General features: G+C 34.9%; 2 protein-coding genes across 3 annotated transcripts; both read right to left on the reverse strand.

The window, feature by feature from the left end:
- Window positions 1-1,949: 1,949 nt before the first annotated feature.
- Window positions 1,950-10,020, reverse strand: LOC102058689 (transmembrane emp24 domain-containing protein 11-like). The gene is made up of 5 exons (XM_005446384.3): window positions 7,410-10,020; window positions 6,427-6,527; window positions 5,581-5,706; window positions 3,213-3,359; window positions 1,950-2,446 (listed from the first exon to the last, which is right to left on the reverse strand). Exons 1-5 carry the CDS (start codon window positions 7,537-7,539, stop codon window positions 2,297-2,299), a joined length of 654 nt encoding a protein of 217 aa, XP_005446441.1. The 5' UTR covers window positions 7,540-10,020; the 3' UTR covers window positions 1,950-2,296.
- A 2,910-nt stretch (window positions 10,021-12,930) lies between these two features.
- On the reverse strand, window positions 12,931-20,133 carry LOC102058860 (spondin-2). Of its 2 annotated transcripts, none has more exons than XM_005446385.3 (6): window positions 19,542-20,133; window positions 18,524-18,748; window positions 17,940-18,163; window positions 17,477-17,668; window positions 16,259-16,433; window positions 12,931-14,083 (listed from the first exon to the last, which is right to left on the reverse strand). In XM_005446385.3, exons 2-6 carry the CDS (start codon window positions 18,744-18,746, stop codon window positions 13,905-13,907), a joined length of 993 nt encoding a protein of 330 aa, XP_005446442.3. In that variant the 5' UTR covers window positions 18,747-18,748; window positions 19,542-20,133; the 3' UTR covers window positions 12,931-13,904. The 2 variants fall into 2 exon arrangements, with proteins under 2 accessions (XP_005446442.3, XP_014141429.1); XM_014285954.3 differs by having other exon boundaries at window positions 18,524-18,776.
- Between the last annotated feature and the right edge of the window lie 2,582 nt (window positions 20,134-22,715).

The raw sequence follows: 22,715 nt of genomic DNA on the forward strand, positions 1-22,715 counted from the left end.
AGTGCTTTTTCACTCTTTTAGAAAACACAGGAACCTGGGAAGCTTACTAATTTACTGTCACAGGTTTGTTGTTGCTTCTTTTGGTGAGAAAAAAAAAAAAAGAGCAAAATGAGGTGTTTGGGTTTTTCTTTCTTAGACTGAAAAAAACCCCCCAGGGCTTACTAATTTCCCTGCTGAAAATTTTAGAGGAAAATTCCCTTACAGACCTTCTTGCAGCGCAGGCTGTAGCTCTGGGTTTGACAGAGCCATAGCCTGTATAGGAAGAACCTCCAGCTTTTAACTTCATAAAGACTACTGCCCCCAAAGTGCTTCCCAGAAGAGCTGTGGTTCAGCTTCTGCTTTATAGAGTTAATTAAAAATCTTGAAGGAGCCTGAAAACATTTCATCAAAGCAAAGATATTTAATTGTTATTATAGATAAAGAATGAAGCACTCTCAAGCTATAGTCAGGGCTCCATGTCTCAGTGCTGGTTTGAGTATAATCAACTGCTTTATAAATTCTGACATGGTGCCTGTCCTTTTGGTTTAAAAGCTCCAGTGTGTTGTAAGTGAGATAAGTTAAGTTTGTCCTTGGGATGTATTTAGGAGCTTACACCAAATATCAGCTCAAGTCTGAACAACTACAACCTTGTAGCAACCCTTTATTAAAGTTTCTTCTTGGATTTCATATACCACATGGTTGTAACACATCTTTCCTTCTTTCCCACCACCAAAACGTGTTATTACAGGACATGCTGTGAGTGCTCTATAAAAGTGAATTTAACAGCACTTATTTACTGGACATTTCAAGAGACAACTCTTAAGTCTCAGAATTTTTAAATATAGGACATACCTCATTGCATAGCTTTATGAGATTTTATTTTGATTTATTTGATCCATAGAGCATTGGTTTTTTTCTCTACTTTGTGTCAACTTTATGGATTCTCTCATACTAACAGCTGTGTTTTCATATCCATACTGGAAACATAAGTGAACTTAAAGGGCAATATTATTTCCTTGCTAATGAAAACAAAAGGTGAGAAGATAGAAAAAAGAAAGCAAGCAGTGTCTTTATGACAATAATTGGTCTAGGGATATTTCAGCTTTCACTACCTTTTATACTAGCAAAGGATCTGGAAAGAAAAGTAGGAAGCCAAATCACAATATTCCTCTATCACAGTGTTCTCTAGAACCTTTTTCAAGTTTCATGTTTTTACATGTTAATCAAGACGGGTCATGATATTACCAGCTCCATCTCCTTCTTACACTACTACTGTTTTGTCAAGCTAATTATCTGAATTTTTAACCACAGCTTTTGACTTGTAATTGCATGATACTGTAGCTATTCTACTAGTTGTACATAAGCTAGCTAAAGATATAGTCAAAAAAGCTGCAATAAGTGAAATGGAAATAAAGTTAAAAACTGCTAAGTCCTTAGTTGCTGAAAAATTAAAAATAATTCTCAAACACAGAAACAGACTGAAGAATTTAGTGTAGGAATAACTTAAAATAAAATATATAGGCACAAATTCAGTGTTTACCTAGAAACTTGTAATTTGGTTTACTTTGGCATACTTTGTAAAGACTATAATTTAGATAAACAACTGTGGGAGAGGTCTGATCTCAACTCCATAGCATAATGTTTAGGTCTTATCTGGAAGTAAAAAGTAAGTACAATTTCGAATTGTTTGTCTAGGTCTCTATCATCCATGGTACTTGCTGCAATCACTAATCATAATCTTAGGGGTGGGCTCCACTGTCGCTTAAAACTTCAAATATTTTAAAAGTGAACAGTCACAGTTATATTTGAGTAAAAGCTAGGTATTACACATACATAGGCCTAGTTCAAGACACTCTCCCCAAATTAAGCTCCACAAGGGATATAGTTTTTTCTCTGCCTACTATCTGAATCCTAGTCAGTTTGAAGTGCTGAACTGTTCATGATGGTAACAAATAAGTTTACTAAGCAAGTAGAGAAATTTAAATATTAGGAAACTTTATTAGACTTCTATTTCAGATTTAACAATCCTGAGTTGAACTTAAATGCTGCCTTAGTCACTGAGTCCTTCTAGACTTAGCTTTACATCTGTAGGGAGAAAAAACCTGGTAAGAGATGGGAATCAAGGAGTAAAATGTAAGGTGATGACAGAGGTTGTGATACAGATGAAGAAACCAGAGTTAGAGTAAGAATCAGAGCAGATGATGAAAGAAGCTTGAGAGCTTTATACAACCACTTTTCTCATAGATGCAGGGTTTCCTTGGACGTTAGGTGTTATGTGGTGTGCAATTTTTGAATCTGTGCATTTACTTTATAAGACTTAAACAAGCTTCTTAGATATAAAGAAATCTCTGAGAGATTTCATTTGCCAGATTCCAATGGAAATGAGAATTAGTGTTTGTACTATAGCCCACCATAAAATATTGCTGTTGGTTTCTTCACTTGTTTTCCGAAATTTTTCTTCACGCTCCTAAAGAAGAAAGGAAAAGCATAATTATTACTTTTGCCATCTGTATGTGTCATGCTGCTATCCAGGTAACCCAATAGACACCCCTTTTCTGCATAGTAGTGAACAAACACCTTTTTCATATTGATAAAAATGAAAGTTTGTTCTTATTAATAAGGTGGGTATCTTTATAACTCAAAACTAAGAAGTAGACACACTGAATCCTAAAGGCAGAAAGGCAAACAGAGCTTTCCCTTGTTCACAAGGGAAAAGATATATTCAAAAGATATATTGTGATAAATATGTTCCATTAATACAGGCTTAAGCCTTTTAAGATTTACAGTCACTTCCACATTGCATTGAAGAACCTTTTTGCAACCAAATCTCTTTTTTTTAGGTTTCAGACACAGTCTGGCTGCCTGCATACTTACCCACTCCACTAAAGTTTATGCACACAGACCAGCATGGAAACAAAAGCTGGCAACACCACCAGCAATGGTACCTGCCGCGGGCTCAGCTGCTGTTACTGACTCTGACCAAGAAAACTATACTTGGAAATTCCTGCTTTAAAACAACACCTGTTGCTATAAGCATGAGTTCACAGTGTAATTAGTTTTTATGTTACACCTTAAAAATATTTTGCAAGGTAATTTAGTCTGGTTAAACACCAATAGATTTTATGTGTTGGTTAAAAGTAACACTGTAATTAAATAATAAGCCTCATAATACTTTTTAAATCAGTAAGTCTATGTACAATGTTTTTAACATTTCCATTAGGGAATATACATACTCTTTCATAGTTTTGTTCTTTGGATACATGATGAATTTCCTCAATTAGATGTTCTAGTCTAAAGTTAATTTCATCCACTTTGTCTTTGGCTTGAACAACAGACTCATCCAAAAAATGTTCTCCAACTCTAATGTCCAAATGGATACGCTGCAAAAGTAAAAATACTCTCATTAGTGTGTCTTCTGTGTTTTCAAAATTCCTTAGAAAAAAAGAAACAATGGATAATTCCCCTTTAAGCTCATTACAGGAAAATATTATTAATTGCTTATAGAAATACTCCTTAAAATTAGAATCAGGTAGGATATTTAAAGTGTTTCTTAATTTTATTTTTAAATTAATTGCACAAATTTACAGTCTTCACTAATGTTAGGGCATTATTTTATGCTAGTATTGATTCAATTGCCATGGGAATGTTTTCTGTTCTTTTTCCAAACTAGTTTAAAAAGTGACCACCATTAGGACTGCTCATTGTATTTCACTTTCCATCTTAACACTGCAGAAATTACATTCTTCAGTAGTACCACAGGAAGCTTTTTATAGATGCACTTTCAGGTTTTCTCCCCTAACAGTTGGGAATATAAGACTGGACCAGCTGAATCATTATTTGCAGTTTATCATAGGTATTAAAGCAGAACCATACATAAGGTATCTTTTTTCTTTCTCCACACAGCTTATCCAGTATGAAATACCTCCCATTATCCTATAAAATACGGCGCAATCTATAACAAAAATGCCCCAAACCTGCCAAGCAATAGACCCATAGAAATAAAAGAATGGAACTTGCAATATTATGCAACTTATTCTGGCATGAATTAAAAATTTTACTGAAAATAATAGAAGAAAGTTCTTTTTGAAGCCAATTTGTACCTAAGAGAAAATTAAATAGTTTTAATCAAACAGATAATCTGTGGAAATCCCAGAGCTTAGTGTTATGATGATAGAAGCTTGGTCTACTCAGACATCAGCCACAAATGAAGAGCACATCTTCTTTCTGCTCTCTTAGAGTTAGCTCACCGAATATCTAGAAATCTATCTCATGACCTTATGGTAGCCTTTGTCCATTAATTTATTTACTTTTGGTTTGTAGCAGTTTAGGTAATCACCACTGCATCTGGTGCTTGCAGAAGACCACTTAAAGATTCAACCTAGCTAGAGAATGTTTTTCCTTTTGGGATCCTTAATGCTGCAGATATAATCAGAAAAAGCAATTATTTTCCTTTTCTACTGCTGTGTTAAGCTAAACAAACCACCCTATTTAGTATTTATGCTATTGATCTTCTCCTTCCCTGCACCTGTTCACTTCTTTTGAATAGGATGACCAGAACTGTACATGGTGCATGCCTTGTGTAAAATTATATTAATACAGCTCCATCTGTACCAGATAAAAACCTCCTCGTGAATCCTCAGAATCACATCCATGATGTGTAGTTAACTATGACTAACGAATGCTTTATCCCTCTTACCCTCCCTAGTTGATGAGCTCCACAAATGTTTTTATTATTAGAACCTAAGTGCTTTTCCAATGTGTATGATTAAATTTCAACTCATTTCCATTAATCAGTCTGTAAGAATAACCACTCATTCCAGTGTAATAGTCCCAATTCAGCACTGTTAACTTTTCTCAGTTCTGTGTCATCTACATGTTCCCAAAGCATACACCCAGGATGAAATTTGGCCTATCTCACTTAATATGTTTACAAGCTGTTTCTATCTAGCTGGTTATCTACCTTTTTTGCAGTCAGCTTTAGGAGGAAAAAGCACCTCTAGAGAGTAATTCTCACCTGTTCAACTCTATTTTGAGAATACGCATATAAATAAAATTTTCAAAACAGTCTTTATGAAATTGTTTGCTGAAATACATTAGAGCCATGATGTCACCTCTGATGGCTTAACTTTTCGCAAATCTGCATTAAGAACAACTTTGTTGGTAGTAGACAATATCAAGTGTACTAAATATTCTTAATGAGAATATCTTTCAAAAATTGAAATGTTACATTTTCTTTAGGAATTCAATCTAAGCTACTGAAGACATGGAATATATGACAAGTGTTTGTGTTAGTCTTACACACCTATCTTTTTGAACCAATTAGTTGTTCTTTATGAGAATCTTTCACATTCAAAGCACTGTACAAACATTAAATCATTCTATAGTTGTTAGTCTTGCATCTTGAATCTTGCCTTCTTAAATATCAGAACAGAATGGTTTTATCTCTTCATCTTTCTAATTCTAGGTTTGTCTTCTTTACCTACTAGGACACGTTGAATTATGTACTAGAAGTTAGACAAACTTCTAATCTAGTTTGTAATCTCTGCAGTTTATAAACAATTGATACTATTACAACAAAGAATATTTAAGAAGTTCGCCTACCAGTTTACTTCCTGCAAATGCCACAAATCTTGTGGAGTTAGACTGTAAACAGATAACATGCTCCCCGGAGAGATAGGATGTAAAAGAAAATGTCCCTTGTGGCCCATACAGTTTTGACAATAGTACCTGTAATTTAAATATTGTATCTGTTGGGGTTTGTGCATTATAAATATCAATAACACAATCAAAAAACAGTACTGTAAATTGGATGTAAAAGGTAAGCAATTAATCTCCTGACATCATTAAATTAATCTGAATTTCAGAATAGGTTTATTTAGCTCACAGTGAACATTGAAACGTTACAGAGTTCTGCAATGTACAAAAGCCAGTGCTCTCTAAAGCATTTAAAATTTAAAAACTAAGACCTTGTCTAGGCACAGAAATAAATTGTTGCTGAAAACCTCAGGTCTTCAGGGCAAAGAAGGCAGCTGCTATGCATGATGGCTGTATGCAGCTTCATGGTAATCTTGACTTTTGCAGTTTAGTTTATCACCAACCTTCCTTTCTGCTGCCCATGTACTTTTACCTCAGTAGCAAATTTTCATTTTGTTTTAAATTTAACCTGTTTTCTCAGTTGTCACTTACTATTCTTAATGACACGGTTTCCCAAATACAGTAGTAATGCAAAAATTGTCCACACACATCATTATCAAGCATTGTAATTTCTATTTACGTTGAAAGAAATCACAAGGTGCTTATACCTTTCAGCATCAAAATACTGAACTAGCTGGTAGACTGTAGATTTACTTTTTCCCCAAAAGTGTCTATTATTTTTAGATAGTGCTGCCTGCCAGTGCCAAAACTCAACTCATAAATCCTACAGAAATATTAGTAAAGCTTATTTACCTCAGCAGACGGAGCTGTGACAGTCACAATCATTCCCAAACCAGGAGCAGATTCAAGAAAGTCTTGTTTATGTATATCCCAGCATTGTACTTTGTAATTCCCTGAATAAAAACATAGATAAAATCTGTTAAATAAAACAGCTTAATATTAAACATCTTTATGGCTTTTTCAGCAAAAATATAAAGATAAATTATTAACAATAAAGCAATATAAGTATTTCATGTGCTTATTATTAAAATTGCTCAGGGGGCACTTTATAACACTGTGAAATTCAATAAATTTTTACTACACTTGAAAATGTTCTAGAATACTACAAAAATGGTTGATTAACAAGTAATACTTTCTGATTACCACTAATGTTCTGGCAAGGTTAGCATACAGAATGCATGTGGAGACCTCCAAAATCTAAGTGTACTGTATTCACATTACATTTTTAGGAGTCTTTCATATTTATCACATTATTTATAAAAAATTATTACATATTATTTTTACGATCCCCTTTCAATCTTACATTTACAGTCTTGTAGATTAATTTAATGTGCTTGTGATATCCCAGGTGAAATGAAACTTTAGTACATCCTGAATTGCTTCTTTCCGGACCAACATCAATCAAAAAAAGTAACTCCCATTCAATGGGGAAAACCATGTTACAGAAATTCTGATTTGAACAAGTAAATCAGTCAGAATGTATAGAACCACACATTGAAGCAACAATTCCACTGCTATAGAATTAGAAGACATTCTTTATCTTTGTGTAGTCAGTTAAGCACTTTGGAAGCCTGCATTTCTTTGTGTGATGTACACACACAATGTGTGAGGACATTATGGCTAACCCCTGATGTGGGGAATTATTTTCAGTGTACCCTCTCTCTTATCACCATGATTTTACCATATTCATCAATCACAGATTTTCCTGTTACATTGCATGCTATCTTTTTTTATTGCATAAATTAGATCCTCATATAACATTGACAGGTACCTACCAATTACCAATGTGTCGCTGGGGACATCTTCAATTATACATTTCTCTTCTCTTTCTCCACTGTGAAAATACAAAGCAAGTGAAAAAGAAATCCAAAAGTTCACAAGAAATCCTATTAATTGGCTTTTCATGGTTTTTATGTATCCCAGTTGTACTGCTTTTGAAGATAACTATTTACAAATGTATGTAGTCCTGTGGTCATTCCCTGTTTGCCGCTTATCAGTGTATTTTTGAGAGAGAAAAAAAAACACTGTGAGAAAAGACAGCTGGTGGTTACACATTTATAAATAACTACAGTATGTTCTGGAGAATGAGATATCATGAAAAAGATAACTTGTAAAGTCTGTCTTCTTTCCCAGCATCTGGATTAAAATTTCATTATATACACATAGAATAACATGACACTTCTCAGGTACTTGAGATCGATTCCCTAGATTACTTTACTGTAAGCAATCATATTGGTTATCTCTTTCCATAACGTGCTGAATATTCAACTTAAATGAACTTGTTAACTTATATTTCCCATTTATTCTGGGGGATTATTTCAGAGTTTTACTCTTTTAATAAGAAATCTTGTAATTTCCAGCCTAAATCATTAGACATGTATACACCTCTACAAAATCCACGGGACTACATAAAAGGGCTGAAAGAAACATGAAGAACAAAGTCAAAAGAACTTGAACAATAAAAGAATCTGAAAGTCTAATGAATAAGATACTGCAGGGTAAAAACCCCAACAAAATTAACACTTTCTAAATAAGATTTTTTATATAAGAATATCTTTTTTATTAGATACTGTCTAATAAATTCTCTAAAGAAAGTTATAGTAGGAATCAAAAAATGATCAAGGTTTTAATTTGTACCCTTTGTATAAAACAATCTATATGTCTGATGACAAACTCATTTACCACTCAAATGTTCCTTGTCCCATAAACTGAGATTACTATGTCTGAAAGGTTGGCCTAGGTGTGAGAGGATGTGTGGTCATTTTCCAGCAGGGACAACCTACCTATGGGACTATTTCCAGCAGGGAGGACCAATCTTTGAGCTCATTTTCCCCTTCAGAATCTCACTACACTCCTCTTGGAAGGTTCTAGAATTTGAACACTGATTCTCTCCAACCCTGCCATGTTCCTCAGCAGCACCTGGCATTTGCAAAGTAAATAGTTCAGTAATGTCCTTGAATGTCTTTGATAAACCTCTGAGTTCTTTTCACAGTTCTGTCATCTTAACTTCAGAGCGTGGGATATAAGCTACCTCTACTGCCACACACACATGCCATGTATGCGCTACACAGTGCTGTAGACAGGGAAAACACCATTCTCTTGCTGGAATTTTACCAGCAATTGTTTTGCTTGAAAAGGTGGAAGTTGGGTTTTATTTTATGGGGGGTTTTATACAGCTGTCAAATGCTCAGCTGTATAAATTGCATCCTCAACACTATGCACGCATCAAAGGATCATGACTAGACCTTTTCTCGCATTGTCCAACATCACCTCTAAATTTTTCTTTCAGTTACCTCATAAAATGTTCCATTTGAATTTACTGTTATTTGGCTACAGCTACACTTGTAAATGAAACTATGTTGGTCTTCCCATCCATTTCTGAGCAGCCTTTCTGGGAATCTGCTTTGGTAGGAGATGCATTCTTCCAGGGCTAGTAGCTGTAGAATTGGCTCCATCATAGCACAAGAATATGTATTTTCCTAGCATCAAGGAAGAAGGGGGGACCGCAACTCATCTTCAATATCTGTAATCTAAATACCTAAAATGTCAGTGTGGTAACACTTACTGGATTATTTCATACCTGCAAAAGAAGGACTGATTCATATTTATTACCATCCACTGCACCTGCTCTGTATAAAATCTCAAAAATAGAATGTGTTTGTCTAACACTGGCACAGGCTTACAACCATCATCGGTTCAGTCCATTTCACAGCATAAAGTATCTTCACAGAAGTTCTAGCACAGGTGTTAGTTCACCTCCAGCAAAACATAACATCTCTATACTGATATAAGAGATACGAGGAGAACTGATCTCTTAAACATGATTCCATACAGTTAAGGTTAGAGGGATACAAGCTGCATCTTATGGCCATTGAATACTTATAGAGTCTCAAGGGTGATATTAGGACTCTGATACTACTTTAGGATTTATCCATTTGAAATAATTTTAGATTATACAGAATCTTATCACATAATTAGACTCCTACCCCTCCACCACAGGGAGATCTTGACTGACATGCGTCTGCATAAATTCTCATGCTACACTATACCTGCAAGAAGTATAGGTTTGTCTGCATATTGTGAGCTACTTAAGCAATCATCCTTTTAGCTTTTCATTGACTACTTGAGGTTTCCAAAATGTTATGTTCCAATGGTAGAAGACAAGATGGACAAGGGACCATGACTTTATCCTTCACTGTGCCCAAACCAGTAGGGACAGATAGATTACTTCTGTATTTTTGGCTAGCAAATGCTAACATAGTAGGGCTGCTGGACTTCAAACAAATGAAAATAGTCACCCTCCAGGTGATCCTGTTGTCATGTAGCATACTGAGAGCTTTTTTGTTTCAGGCATCCACAATTCCTGTAAATTATCATGGACACAACTTCTGCATACTACATCCCATTAAACAGTTTTTGGCTGACTTCAGAATTGCTGTATCAAGTGTTAGATTTATTTTATGAGCACGTTAAATATTGTCATGGAATATTCTGAGTTAATCTATTATGTTGAATCATTCATGACAAGTCAGATATTCCCAATGTGCTTAATTACCTGGGACTGGGAATATCACGAAATTGACTTTTTTGCCTTCAATACCATGAGTTACTCTCAGATCCTTTATTCACACTCCAGTTATGTCCTGCTGGGGAAAGTGCCCATTCAGTGATCAGAAAGGCTGGCACACACTTTTCTTCTCCTTCTAGAAGCTAGGTTCATATTAGTTTCCATGACCATGCTTAACTCAGTCAACGTGGATAGGGTATTAGAACTATTTTTCAATAAGTCCAAGACTATCCCTCCCAAAAATGATCTTTAAAAGCAGACCCTGTACTATTTTGTTAATTGCCTGCAACATTTCATAACAGGCTTGGTGGATGAGATTTGGTCAGAGCTGGCCCACTTGTACAGTACATTTATGCAGTATAGAGCTGGCGCTCAGCCGTGGGAAGGCAGGAATCCCAGTCATTTTGGAGCATATGATAGAACAAAATGCCTGCCCTCTCCTTCAGTCCACCTAAGGCTCACGCAGTCAACATTTAGGCTATTGGTAGCAGGGAGAGCTTTTCAGTTCAGTCAAGTTCATAGATCAGATCTTCCTATATCCTGACTTATGTACAAAAGAACCCTGTTTTTTCCTGGCCATTAACTACTAAGGTGCTGTACTGGATATCTGCAGAGAAGCCACAGCCCATAGAAAAGCACAAATATACACACAGCTTTAGCTGGCATTCCTACCTATCAGGAGATAATAGGTAAGAAGTGCTTTCATGTGTTTATAGCTAACTGTCCTTAAATTTATTAAGGTATGGAACAAGTTGTTCTCAGTAATGAGGTGTCCTATTCCACTATAGGATTTGAATTGGGTGTCCGTGATTTTTGTAGGAGCACAGTTGAAGTCTGTGGAGGCTTTTTTGCTGCTACACTTACCTCTTTAGCTATGTCTTCTATTCTGCAAGAGTATCTGCCAAGGCATCAAAGCTGATTCTTCCTACAAAACATTCTTGCTAAAAAAGAATTGTCTTTGCAAATCCATTTCAGGTTTCCTCCCAAAGTGTTTTCTGAGATTAGTTTAACCCAGGAATTAATTTACCTATTTCCTTCCCTAAATCCTGGGTATTTAGGACCACAGCATCTTGGCTGCCAGCCATCTGTAACAGTGGATGTAAGGGGAAAGGAAGGAAGAGCTTCTCTGTTTCTTCAGTGTCCCAAAATTTTTAAAACAAATCTAAGACTGTGCTGAAAGTAAAAGCTACAAAGGCCTAGCCATATCCACAGAGGGATCGTGTACCTTACTAATCAGTTTATTATTAACAGATCTTTATTAAAGATCTGTTATGAGAAATGTCCTTCATCATTACAATGTGCTTCACTAGAACTCACTGTATCCACAGTCTTGCCAAGAAATGTCTCCATCTCTGGTGTTTGCAAAGTGAATACCTGGAATAATATTTGTGGTCAAACATTCTACAGCCACAAGGGCATCCTTAAAGAATGCCGTATTTACCAGGGTCTCCTGAAGTCACTGCCTACAAAAAGCCCATATGTGGGTAACTGGCTGAACAGAAAACTTCTGCTTGAAGAAACACACAGCAAATATTCATGGATGTAAATGCTCTAAAATATAGAAGTTATTTACCACTAACTGGAGTTCTCTGAAATGTGTTGGTTTTTTACGTATTCTCTTCCCTTTTTACTTTACCTCCTGCTCTCGTCTCTTGTCCTTCAGCGTCCTTGGGAAACTTTTAGCTTCAGGAGTTTGAGTAAACAGTAGGACTGCTCCACTATCAAATCATATCTTGTAGGACTGAAATCCTAGATTTGGGTCATGTATACAATTACAGATACTCTTCTACTGGGCCTAGCCCTTTAGTTGTTCTGGACATGTGAAGAAGCAAAACTCTAGTCTTTAAAGAACTTCCAGGAAGGTTACTGCAAGGATACCTTGTGGTTTGTGGGTTTGTTTTCCTTGAGTCAAAATTTAGACTTGCATCTGATTTCTGCCCAAGTCCTTTACTGAGTTTAGTTAAGCATTTGTTGATCAATCAATTTGAAATTAGTTCCTGTTCTCAGAAAGTATTTACATATATACCCCAATATATGCTTATGTTTTCTGAGATGTTGATAACTGGTGTAACTATATAGTAAATAAGTTTGAGAGAAAACTTAGAATGAGTAAAATTATATGAAAAGAAGAAAGAAAAAATTGAAAGGGAAATCAACTAAACACAAAATATGAAAAAGATCGTGTTATTACACTATTTTCACTGTAGAATGGAAAGAAGGGAACAGGAAAAAAATAGGTATAATAAAAAGAGTAAGTGAAACAATTTTGAAAAACAGGCAACAGTGGGAATCTGAAAAATGAAAGCTGTAGAAATTCCTATACTTAGCTCTAACAAGTGTGCGTTTATCAGCATTTGCAGGAGCAACTTTCTAGTCTGATAAAGTTTCAAATTTCTTTCGGTCTTTGCAAGATTTATCACCTGGAAAAAATATAGAAAACCTCTTAAATGTTTCAGTCCTACAGAGAATACAGTGTGATCCTTTAAGTACATAATAATTCTTCTGATGTTTTGCATATTCCAAAAAGAACCTACTCAAATCAGCTCTCCTGTTCAATATAGGTGCTGTATATTTGTAAAATTGCAGTGTGTGTAAAAGTTTTGTAGGCTGGCTGTAAACATGATCTCTTGAACAGTGTTACTCCAAAATTCTTAGTTGGTAGCCAGAACTCTTTATAAGCCATATGTTACATTCATTTTATAATGGTTATTTAAGCATTAAAACTTACAGTCAGGAAAGTTTCTGATATATTATGTTCTGTTATATTGATGTATGCCCCAGTTTTAGATAATATTAAAACATTGGTAAGTTTTCTCTGTAAAGAAGTTAGGATGACACAAATAGCAGCAAAAACACTTAAAGAAACATGGACATATTTACTGCAAATACAAAAACAATGATATAATTTATGTTACAGTCAACAGTGTTAACTTAGAGATAATTGAATCATGAGGAACACACACCAACAACCAGTTGGTTAATACTCAGCTAACATTTTTAATTAAGTTCAGAGGTTTTCTACTAGTATCCACACTTTGATTTTTTCTAGTATTTTTGTTGGCCAAGTGTCCTCATGACAGATATTATTCTCATTTTAGAGAAAAAAAAAGAAAAAGACATTTTCATGTATTCATAAGTCTCAAGACAAGTTTACTCAGTTATACTATTATCTTTACCACACTGCAAACATCTGGTCACTCTGATTTATGTAAGTAATTTCTGAAGAAATGCATGTTAAACGTGTTTAGAAAGACAACAAAAAAGCCAATAAATTATAAAAACATAATTTAGGGAAAAATTAATTTCTAGGTATAAATAGATATAGATCAACAAATTACAGTATTTAAGAAAATTAATAGATTTTGTGATTGGAAGATTTTTACACGTGAAGTATAATCTTTACAAATGTCTTCTTTTCTGCCACTAGAGGGTACTCCAAGAACTTACAGGATATTTATAGTGAGGATTTCTTTGGGGTTTTTTGGTCTGTAAGTGATCAAGTACTGCTGGCATACTAACTCTTAGGAATTTAACCCCCCAAAATCTTGATATTGAACAACACCTTTCAAAACCAATCTAATTAACTTTTCAGCAAAATATTGCAGCATACTCAAATTATAAGGAACATTGACTGACAAGTAGTTTAGATTTAGTTAAACTTATCATACTTTTAAATTATCTAAATTATTATGTTTTATTTATTTCAGACACAATTCTCTGGTTCACATCCTGTTTCTTCATCCAGATTTGGACAAGGCATTCCATTATTGGCAGGGTGAAGAAGTACAAAACGAGTTCTGATCTTGGTCCCTGTTTCTCTGCAAAGACCTCTGCAGAGACCCCAGGAAGACCATTGCGAAACCTCACAGTCCAGTGGTGTTTCTGCAATATACACAATAAAAAGGTAACTTTACGTAAATTTCTGCTTAAGTCAAATACGTTGATGGTAAAGCATTAAGGAATGATGATCAAATAGTGTCCTTTCTTATAAAAAAATACATGTGAAATAAATAAAATCCGTATGTTGTCTCATAAACAAAAATGTCTGGTTTCATATCCCAAGATTATTAATACTGGTGCTATTATTATTATTGCAATCTAGAGACTAAGGTATAGCATCACTAGTGCAGCATATTATCTATTGAACTGATAATACAGAATTCCTATCAAAGAAAACTATGCTTAAAATAATTGTATTCAAAAGATTGCATTAAAAAGCATTTACTGTCAACTTTATAACTCATTTGCCTTTGCATGGCTAATTAAAAACACCAGGATTAAAAATTTTCTCTGGTTTATTTAGGTATATTTATATTTATTTGCAGATAGATATTCTTCCTATAGTTGGTTGCGTCTAATTCCATTTAACTTCTGTTCCAATTTACTTTAGAAATAATGAAAAGTCCAATTTTTTTTATCATTAAATTATCTTGCTATTGTTTGGTATGTACACAACAGTTCCCTTGGACAATAAAGATATTCCATCACTAGAAGATTTTAATACTAAAAGGGTTTTCAATATAGCTTTAATTTACTGCCAGAAAAGAAGTCAGAAATTCCAAAGCACTTTTGTAATGTATACTTCTATTGAAAATATCTCTCATAAAAATATAGGTGTCTATTTCTTAACACATTAAATAAAAATATTGCTTGTCACAGAAAATTGCATCAAAACTGTATAATACAGAATTTCTGTGTAAACTAGGTGTGCACAAAACCAGCTGTAAATGCCATATTAAATGTGTGAACTCTGATATAAATGTCTGGTATTACAGTGGAACTCACCACTTCTGTCATGATCATTCATTTCCATGTTTCTAGAGAGAATGAGCACACAGTTTGATCTCTGGTAATTAAATCTGTCCTTCTGATTCTGTAATATGTTTTTTAATAGACTGATTTACTGGTTAATGTAAAATAAAGTGGGGGTATATTTTTGAAATACCATATTTTAAATGCATTGATTTAAATTTTTATCCTAAAGAGGGCCAAACGTTCCTTTCAAGTGTTGTGGGAAAGGCATATGACTGAAAATGAGATATGTAACACTCACTTTGAATATGTCTTGTTTACTAAAAGAAATACATTAAAACACTAATATATTTTTCTACCTGTTTATAAAGTATAAATCATGTATTATGAGCTGTGTAGGGAATGAGCTTTATTGTAGTGATTGTGAGATGACTTCAGAGCTAGAGGCATGCAGTCTTCAGACATTCTGCAGAAGCTCTTGAAACATGGCAGCTCTTCTAGGAATACACTGGGGATTTAGCCTATTGCTGTCTCAAATAGTATTTAGGATGTCAGTCTTCTTATTCCTAACCCTAATTCCTACACTTTGTAAAAATCCACTAGAAAATCTCAGTGGACACTGTCCCACTGCTTCTTTCCCTTAGATCAAATATTATGTTAGTTATGTATTTGCTACTTTGGAGTTTTGAAAATTACCCTTAAGAGTGACTTGAGTCAGTAGTTTGCGTATATTCCTACCTAAACAAGGTTATTAGCTAATATTTTAAGAAAAGAAAAAAGGAGAGAAAACATTATTTTTGCTGTCAGGATGTATATTTCTATCACAAATATGTCCAAATCAATTGGATTATATAAATTCTTACTGCACATAGCTGTCAAGGCCACTGACCCAGAAAGAGACAAAAATAATAATTTTTTTGCTCCATCATCATGTGAAAACTCAAGGATGAATATTTACTTCAAAGTTGCGAAGAATTTGGAAACTATGATTCTGATCAAGTGGTGTTTATTTCTCATCAAATTCACTGATGTATGCTGACACTAAGGCTCAAGTAGCCCTTAGTGTGGATATAACACAAACCTTTGAACTATAGCTCACATAATGCAATCCCTTCCTTACTCTTTCAGGGATTCTCTTTTATGTCAACTGGCTTGTTTTATTTCCCATGTGTGAGTCTGGATACTATTCCTATGCAGACAGGAGAATATTCTGCCTAATCACCTATTTCATCCACATTACCTACCGGATTTCCCCACACTTTGAGTGAATGGAAATAGCAGAGTTGAGCATATCAAAGTACTTACCTGAGACAGAGTCTATTACTTCATTGCTTTTAGCTGGAAGATTAAGATAAGGTACAGGAAGACCCAACTGGTTCTTCTTTAATTTCACCATTGTTACTTGAGCAATAGGTGGCAAAATTTTGAGTTTGGGATAATAAAATGAATTTGCTGGGTGACTTGGAGAGGAGCAAGTGATCTGTGAAATACAAAGGGGAACCTTAAAGAAACTGCATCATATTAGTAAGAAGATAGCTGTAAAATCATGTTTACACATCATGCTAATACTTTTTGACAAGTAAAATGCATATAACCAGTTTCTATGAACCTCAGTTCATATAACTACTGCTGGTAATCCCATAATTTTTATGCATAATGCTTTGGGTCTGGGCACAATGAATTGTGCCAGCCTTTGGCTAGAGGACTGCGGTGGGAGGTACTGAAAACACAATAATGTATGGAAAGATTTGATGGAAAGAAGTGGATGTTATTACAAGGAAGAATACAAGAGTATTAAATAATAATATTAGGTATGCTGTAGCAGCTGTCATATGGGTATAGAAGGCCAAATATATTGTTTTCCAGCTTCCCTGTTCTTTTTCTCATTACTCATTAACACAGCATTTGGCTCTAGAAAAAATGACCTTAAAGAAAGGATTAACTGCATGCTTATAGTATTCAGAACATTTGAATCAAAATCCTCTGTTCCCCACCATCCTCAAAAGCAAAGTATGAGGCATATAGAGTATCAAGTGAGTAAAAGAGACTGAAAGTGGAGTCACCGCAGTAGTGATTAAATTCTCTGCTTTCCCTTAGCTCATTTCCCTTAAATCTAACAGTTTCAGGTTTCAGCAGTGCCTTTAACTGAAAACTCCTTCCCACATCAGTATTCACTACTAAGAATTTTCCTCTTTAGACATATTTAATAATGCCAGTACTTTGGTGAGTATTTTTATTTTCCTGGTGTTTTAAGAATTAGGTTTTATGGAAAGTAGTTTAAATGTAGAGCCAAATTTTCATGAACCATCTGCATTTACCTAGTAAATTTGAAAGACACAGAAAGTAAACAAAAGCAGTAGGGTTATAAGGTATGTAATAAATCCATACACAGAGAGCATAAGCACTCTCAAACACCGAAATCAGTTTCACAAGAGTCTTTCTGTAGTCATAGGATAGTTATCTCATAAAGGGAAAACTCAAAATATATAAGTATGAAGCACTAAACTGTGTATATACACCCACCTCTGTAACTGTTTCCTGTGGAATAGTGGCAAAGTTTGGGGAGGAAAATGTGAAACCACTGTCAGTTCCAGCATCATATGGAAACAGATCTACTGATACTTCTTCCATCCAGTGGTCTCCTTCACAGAGATTTAGGCTGTCAATACCCACAAACCAGTCGGGGCTTGGAACAATTCGTACAACAAATGAAACCTAATAAAACAAAATGATCTGTCAGGATTACATTACTTTATTTTGGAATGCTTTAGTCCTGCTTACAGAAATTTTAACTTAAAACTCTTGAAAGAAATGGCATTATGCTCTTCTGCTTTACAGAACTTGTACAGTGCTCCCTGCTGTGTGACATGCTTTTTAGTAACCCTTTTTACGCTATATTTTTCTTACAGGTGACAACTCAAATATTTAATTTTGGTTGCTAATGAAAAAAGAAACACTTTTATAATTAATATGTTCATTTACTTACTAAGGGATGTCTTGAATGCACTTCTAATTCAGTAGAGGTTTGTCCTGTACCACTGGAAATGGCAGCAGCAGAGAAGATTCCATGTACACTCTGAATTTTCTCTCCAGCTTCTTCTATTTCTTTCATTAATACCCATGCTTCACCCTTTTCAGCAAAATCACGTACACCATTGCTGGCATATTCATTTTTTTTCCACATGCTGTAGTCAGAACTATGAGTAACACCTATTTGAGTGAATACATGGCATGACATAAAAGTCTGGTTTAGATTGTCCCTATTCCTTCAGTTTCTCTGTTTTATTCCTGAGGTTAAAAAAAACGCGTATAAAAATGAGTGAACACTAAAACATTTGGCTTATCACTGTTTATTTCAGCTGCAGCCAATTGAAAACAGAAGTCAATTGAAAACAGTTGTAGATTTTTGAAAGCATCATGGATACTTCAAGTTCTGCATTTCATTCTGAATAACTTTGCCTATGTTTTTCCTTTTTCATTAGTTCTCTTAACATTTACTATTAAGAGGAAAAAAAGATCACAGCAGTCAAGAGATTTATCTGTTCTTGAAACTGTACATACTTTACTTACCTAGCATTGATGACCACTGTGCTGGGGGCCTATAAAGTGGATACTGCTTAGGGAAAGCAGTCTGACTCCATTTCCCCGTGAAGATTATGCTGTACTTTGCAAGTTCCTCTGCTGTGCAAATAGAATCGTCACCCACAGGCAAGCTGCTGGCATAACCTGGTATTGTTACAAGTAACGTCCAGATAACTTTACAGGAGTGGTAGACAAACATCAGGTTTTCCATCCCTTCCACACAAAAAGAAAAAAATGTTAGCTATATTAGTCACTCTAAACTCAAAATTGAATAAAAGTTACCTAATAAGATGTAATGTAGTGTAAGTTACAACTAAAAAGAAAGCATACATCTGAAACACTAAAAATTGTTATGCTTCTAAAAACATTATTATAATGCTTTCAGATTTGATATTTCCATGCTATATACTACAAGTCCGTAAGTCCACCTGGGACAAGTGTTTCTAATGAAAATAAAAATATCTTAACCTTGTCCACAGTACTACCTCTGAGAAAAATCTGTTTCTGATTTTCTTTTGAAATCTTATTAGAGTCACATCTTGAATTAATTAGGGTAGCAACTGTTTCTGTGGAAAACATTAGTGGTATATTTATTCTTCTAAAGATTAAATTGCAGGTTACTTTGCCAAAAGAAATGATTTATTTTAAATTTGTGTTCTACAAAGGCTGTTTTATGGCATAACATTTAAAGTCAAATACATTTCGTATTTATATAAATTACTTAGCTGTCATAACTTGTGCATTAAAAATACACTGTAATTATTTTGGATTGTTTAAGCTACACAGTTGTTAAAAACCAGTATTTTTTAAAAGTTGCTGTCGTAGGTTGTGCAAATTTTGTTTTTAAATTAATATGGTAATTGCATCAGACTGTTGAACTCCAGCAATTGTTTAAAATAACAGCCTTAAAATCTTATTTTTAAATGCTTTTGTCCTTTGAGAAAACTATACAATATAACTAAAACTCTAATAATATTAATTTGTAAAAAGAGCTTTGAATACTCACTAAATATTTCCTCTGGAGCACTGGTAGGGGGAGAGCACCTGCTTTTGCTGGCAGCTGAGTTGGTCTGCAAGAGAAGACAGTAGGAGCCTTGCTATTTATGCCTGAAGAGGGTCCCTTTGGTCCAACAATTATTGTAATCTTTAGACTTTCCAGGTTTGCAAAAAGCATGCCATCTTCTTGTTTGAAATCGTTTTGGATGGACTGTCAGAGGTTTCCTGTCTGTCAACTGGTTTAGGTTCCTATCAGAAGACTGTGATGCCGAATAGACGAAATGCTTTAAAAAAATACCTTGAATTCTTAGTAACAGTTTGAGTTTTCTGGTGCCTTTACAGTTCTCTGCTCTTATTAATGCCTCCAAGCTATACAAATGAACTGATTCCAGCACTGAAATAGTTCTAGTGAATACACTTTAAATGAGAAGCATGTTTTCTTGTAAGTTTTATTGTCTGACAGATGCTCCTTCCAAACATTTACAGAGAGCTTGCTCACTCTCACACACCATATGTATGTGTTCAAATAAAAGGGGTGAGGCAGCTAAAAAAGTCAAGAGGAAAAAAAAGTTACATTTCATAATTGCACATACTCACACAGACTGTGTCTCCTGCAAATATGAATTAATTTAAAGTAGTACAGTGTATATTTTTGTGTTCTACAGTACCATATTCTGGATGATGAAAGGGCTCTGTAACATTGTGGTTTCTTTGGAAAGAGTGGTTTTGGGAAGCTCTGAGATTTTTCTTAGCTGTCTTCAGAGTAAAAACCCAAATAAAAATCTTATTATTACAGTTAAATCATGCATCCTCTGTAGCACAGTACATACATTGGCATCAATAAAATTGTTTGTATTGTCTATGAAAAATTATGAATAATATAGTGACTCAATTAAGAAATAATGTTTAATATTTATTTTTAATTATTTTCCCCACTACCTTTCAAATAAGGGAAAACTAGGGCTTTGTGCCATGCATACAAGGTTAACAAATGTTATTGTGGCAGATCAGCAAAGGAAGTTAAGTTCAAATGTTTACAGTAAACCATGAAGAAAGTCTTTCATAGGGTCTTCCTCCGAAATTGTGAGGAATGTCACTTAAGTACTTCCACAGATCTCTAATATGATGGTACAGCATATGGAAAAAAAACCCCACAGTTATATTTCAGATGAAACTCCCAAGCCATTGTAGGTATATAGCTGAAGTGGCACACTATCGCCCTCCAGGAGGGGATTACCAAACAACCAGTTTAAGCTTTGTGGCACTTCAACTGGAAACCTATCCTACCCTTCTGCCCCCCACCCCATGGTAAATCAAGAAGAAAAGCCAAGAGATGAATAAACTGGGATGTCTGAATGGAATTTCCTTTGAATATTCTCCTGGCAAAATGGAATCTCTTGCATGTTTCAACATAGATGGATTCAGCATCCATAACCACAATTCCTAAATATCTGGATAGAGTATGGGAATTCTGTAGCAGGTTAAGTAATCTAGATGTGGGACCACCTTTATTTCCAAGGTCCCTTCCTCCATCTTATGTTAATGCAAAGTTTTCCGTTATTTATTTTTGTTCCAGAAGCCAGGCTCCACTAAGAAAAAAAGAGCAAAGAAACTTCATGGATACTTTTCTACCAGTTCTTTGAGTGTTTGTTGAAGGATGATATTGGAATTACATCCAGCTCGCTCCCTACTATGCACAGAATTCCAGATCCTCAGGTTCCTTAGATAATTGAGTCTACTTACATCAGAAGGGGGTGATCTTTCCAGCCCTTGGAGCTCTGTAGAACTATGCAAAGGTCTCACAAGTTTTAAAGTATATTGCTCAGAGTACTGTTAAAATTCTTTAAGGTTTACATGTTTATTACCAAGTGGCTTGAAACTTCAGTAGGTATTGTTATGTTCACAATTACTGAACCAGCTAACCGTGCATACTGAAACATACTCTGACACTTCCAGGGCAACACTTAAAGTGAGAACAAAGCAATTAGCTCTGGATCCAGCACAGAATTATTTAATATATCAGACTAGCCTTTTCCTTTCGAAGAAAAATTACTGGCAAAAGGCACATCACCAGACTAGATCATTCTGGTTCCATGACTACGTGTTGTGAATGTATCCAGGAACAGGAACGATACATGCAGGCTGCATAATTTGGCACAGCTATTATAAGAAAAACTTACTAAATGATAAAAGAAACTGAATCATTGGAAGTCATTAACTTGGGAAGTCATTTGAGGTTTCTAAGGACAGAGCAGACAAACAAATATAAAAAAAAATCACAAAAGTTATAGTTGATTCTTCCCTTGGCATAGGAGTGCATGATGCTTTGTACCAAGCATCCAAGAGTCTTTCCAGTTCAACAATTCTACAGCTCCATTACTCCAATTTCTTGTGGTTATCAAACTTCTCAACATCAGCTATGCAGTTAAAGCAATATACTGAGTCTTTTATTTTGCTACCTTACCAGTGTGGGAATGAGATACTTTGAAGCATTTCAGTTTGAAAACTGAAGAGGCATTCTTTCCTTAAAGACTGCAGATACGTACAGGGAAACTGGATTATAGTCCTTATTCATGTTCTCTGATCCTGGTCCAAAATGGAGGTTTTCTTCCTTACTATACCTACACTGGACTTTTCCCTGTTTACAGTGAGGGCTCTACTGTGACAGATTTCTCAGGATTAAAATTTTCAAGACCCACAGCCCCATTCTTATCTTTCTTCTATTCATAATGAAATTGTTGGACAAAATACAGGGACTGTAGATTTATTTAATTATCTTCTCTCCTTTCCTGGCCCCCCCAAACCCCCACCCCCATGGTTGAAGGAGGGGGAAAACAAAGAATAATATACCAAGTAATGTTGTCAGAAAATACTAATTTGAGGACTCCCAGTCTTAATTCTTTAAATAGAAATTGTGCTAAGCATAACAGTACCTGACATTGTGAAGGATGTCAAAACATCAAGTGTATCTTATAGATGAGAAGAAAAAAATTAGAAAAAAATCCCAGATTTCTACTCAATGGATTACTTTCATGGCTGGGAAGCCACAGGTGCCAAATTTCTGTGGACCAGCAGCTGGAGAAAAAAATTTGCTGTGGGATCAGAACCCATGCTTGCATTCCTTCTTCAGTTTACATGCCCCATTAGAAAGTTGCTGAAAACTCATGGAAAACTGGGAAAAAAC

Source organism: Falco cherrug, chromosome 1 (assembly GCF_023634085.1).
Source record: "Falco cherrug isolate bFalChe1 chromosome 1, bFalChe1.pri, whole genome shotgun sequence".
Classification (NCBI taxonomy): Eukaryota; Metazoa; Chordata; class Aves; order Falconiformes; family Falconidae; genus Falco; species Falco cherrug.

Bases quoted from the DNA above. Each gene is read 5' to 3' on its own strand.
- LOC102058689 (XM_005446384.3), bottom strand. From the start codon at position 7,539: ATGAAAAGCCAATTAATAGGATTTCTTGTGAACTTTTGGATTTCTTTT. The intron at 6,528-7,409 runs GTAGGTACCTGT...GTTTTTATTCAG, and splicing joins CAGCGACACATTGGTAATTG to GGAATTACAAAGTACAATGC. The intron at 5,707-6,426 runs GTAAATAAGCTT...TTTAAATTACAG, and splicing joins TCACAGCTCCGTCTGCTGAG to GTACTATTGTCAAAACTGTA.
- LOC102058860 (XM_014285954.3), bottom strand. From the start codon at position 19,709: ATGCTTTTTGCAAACCTGGAAAGTCTAAAGATTACAATAATTGTTGGA. The intron at 16,434-17,476 runs GTGGGTGTATAT...TGTATTTCACAG, and splicing joins CACAGGAAACAGTTACAGAG to ATCACTTGCTCCTCTCCAAG. The intron at 14,084-16,258 runs GTAAGTACTTTG...TGTATATTGCAG, and splicing joins AGTAATAGACTCTGTCTCAG to AAACACCACTGGACTGTGAG.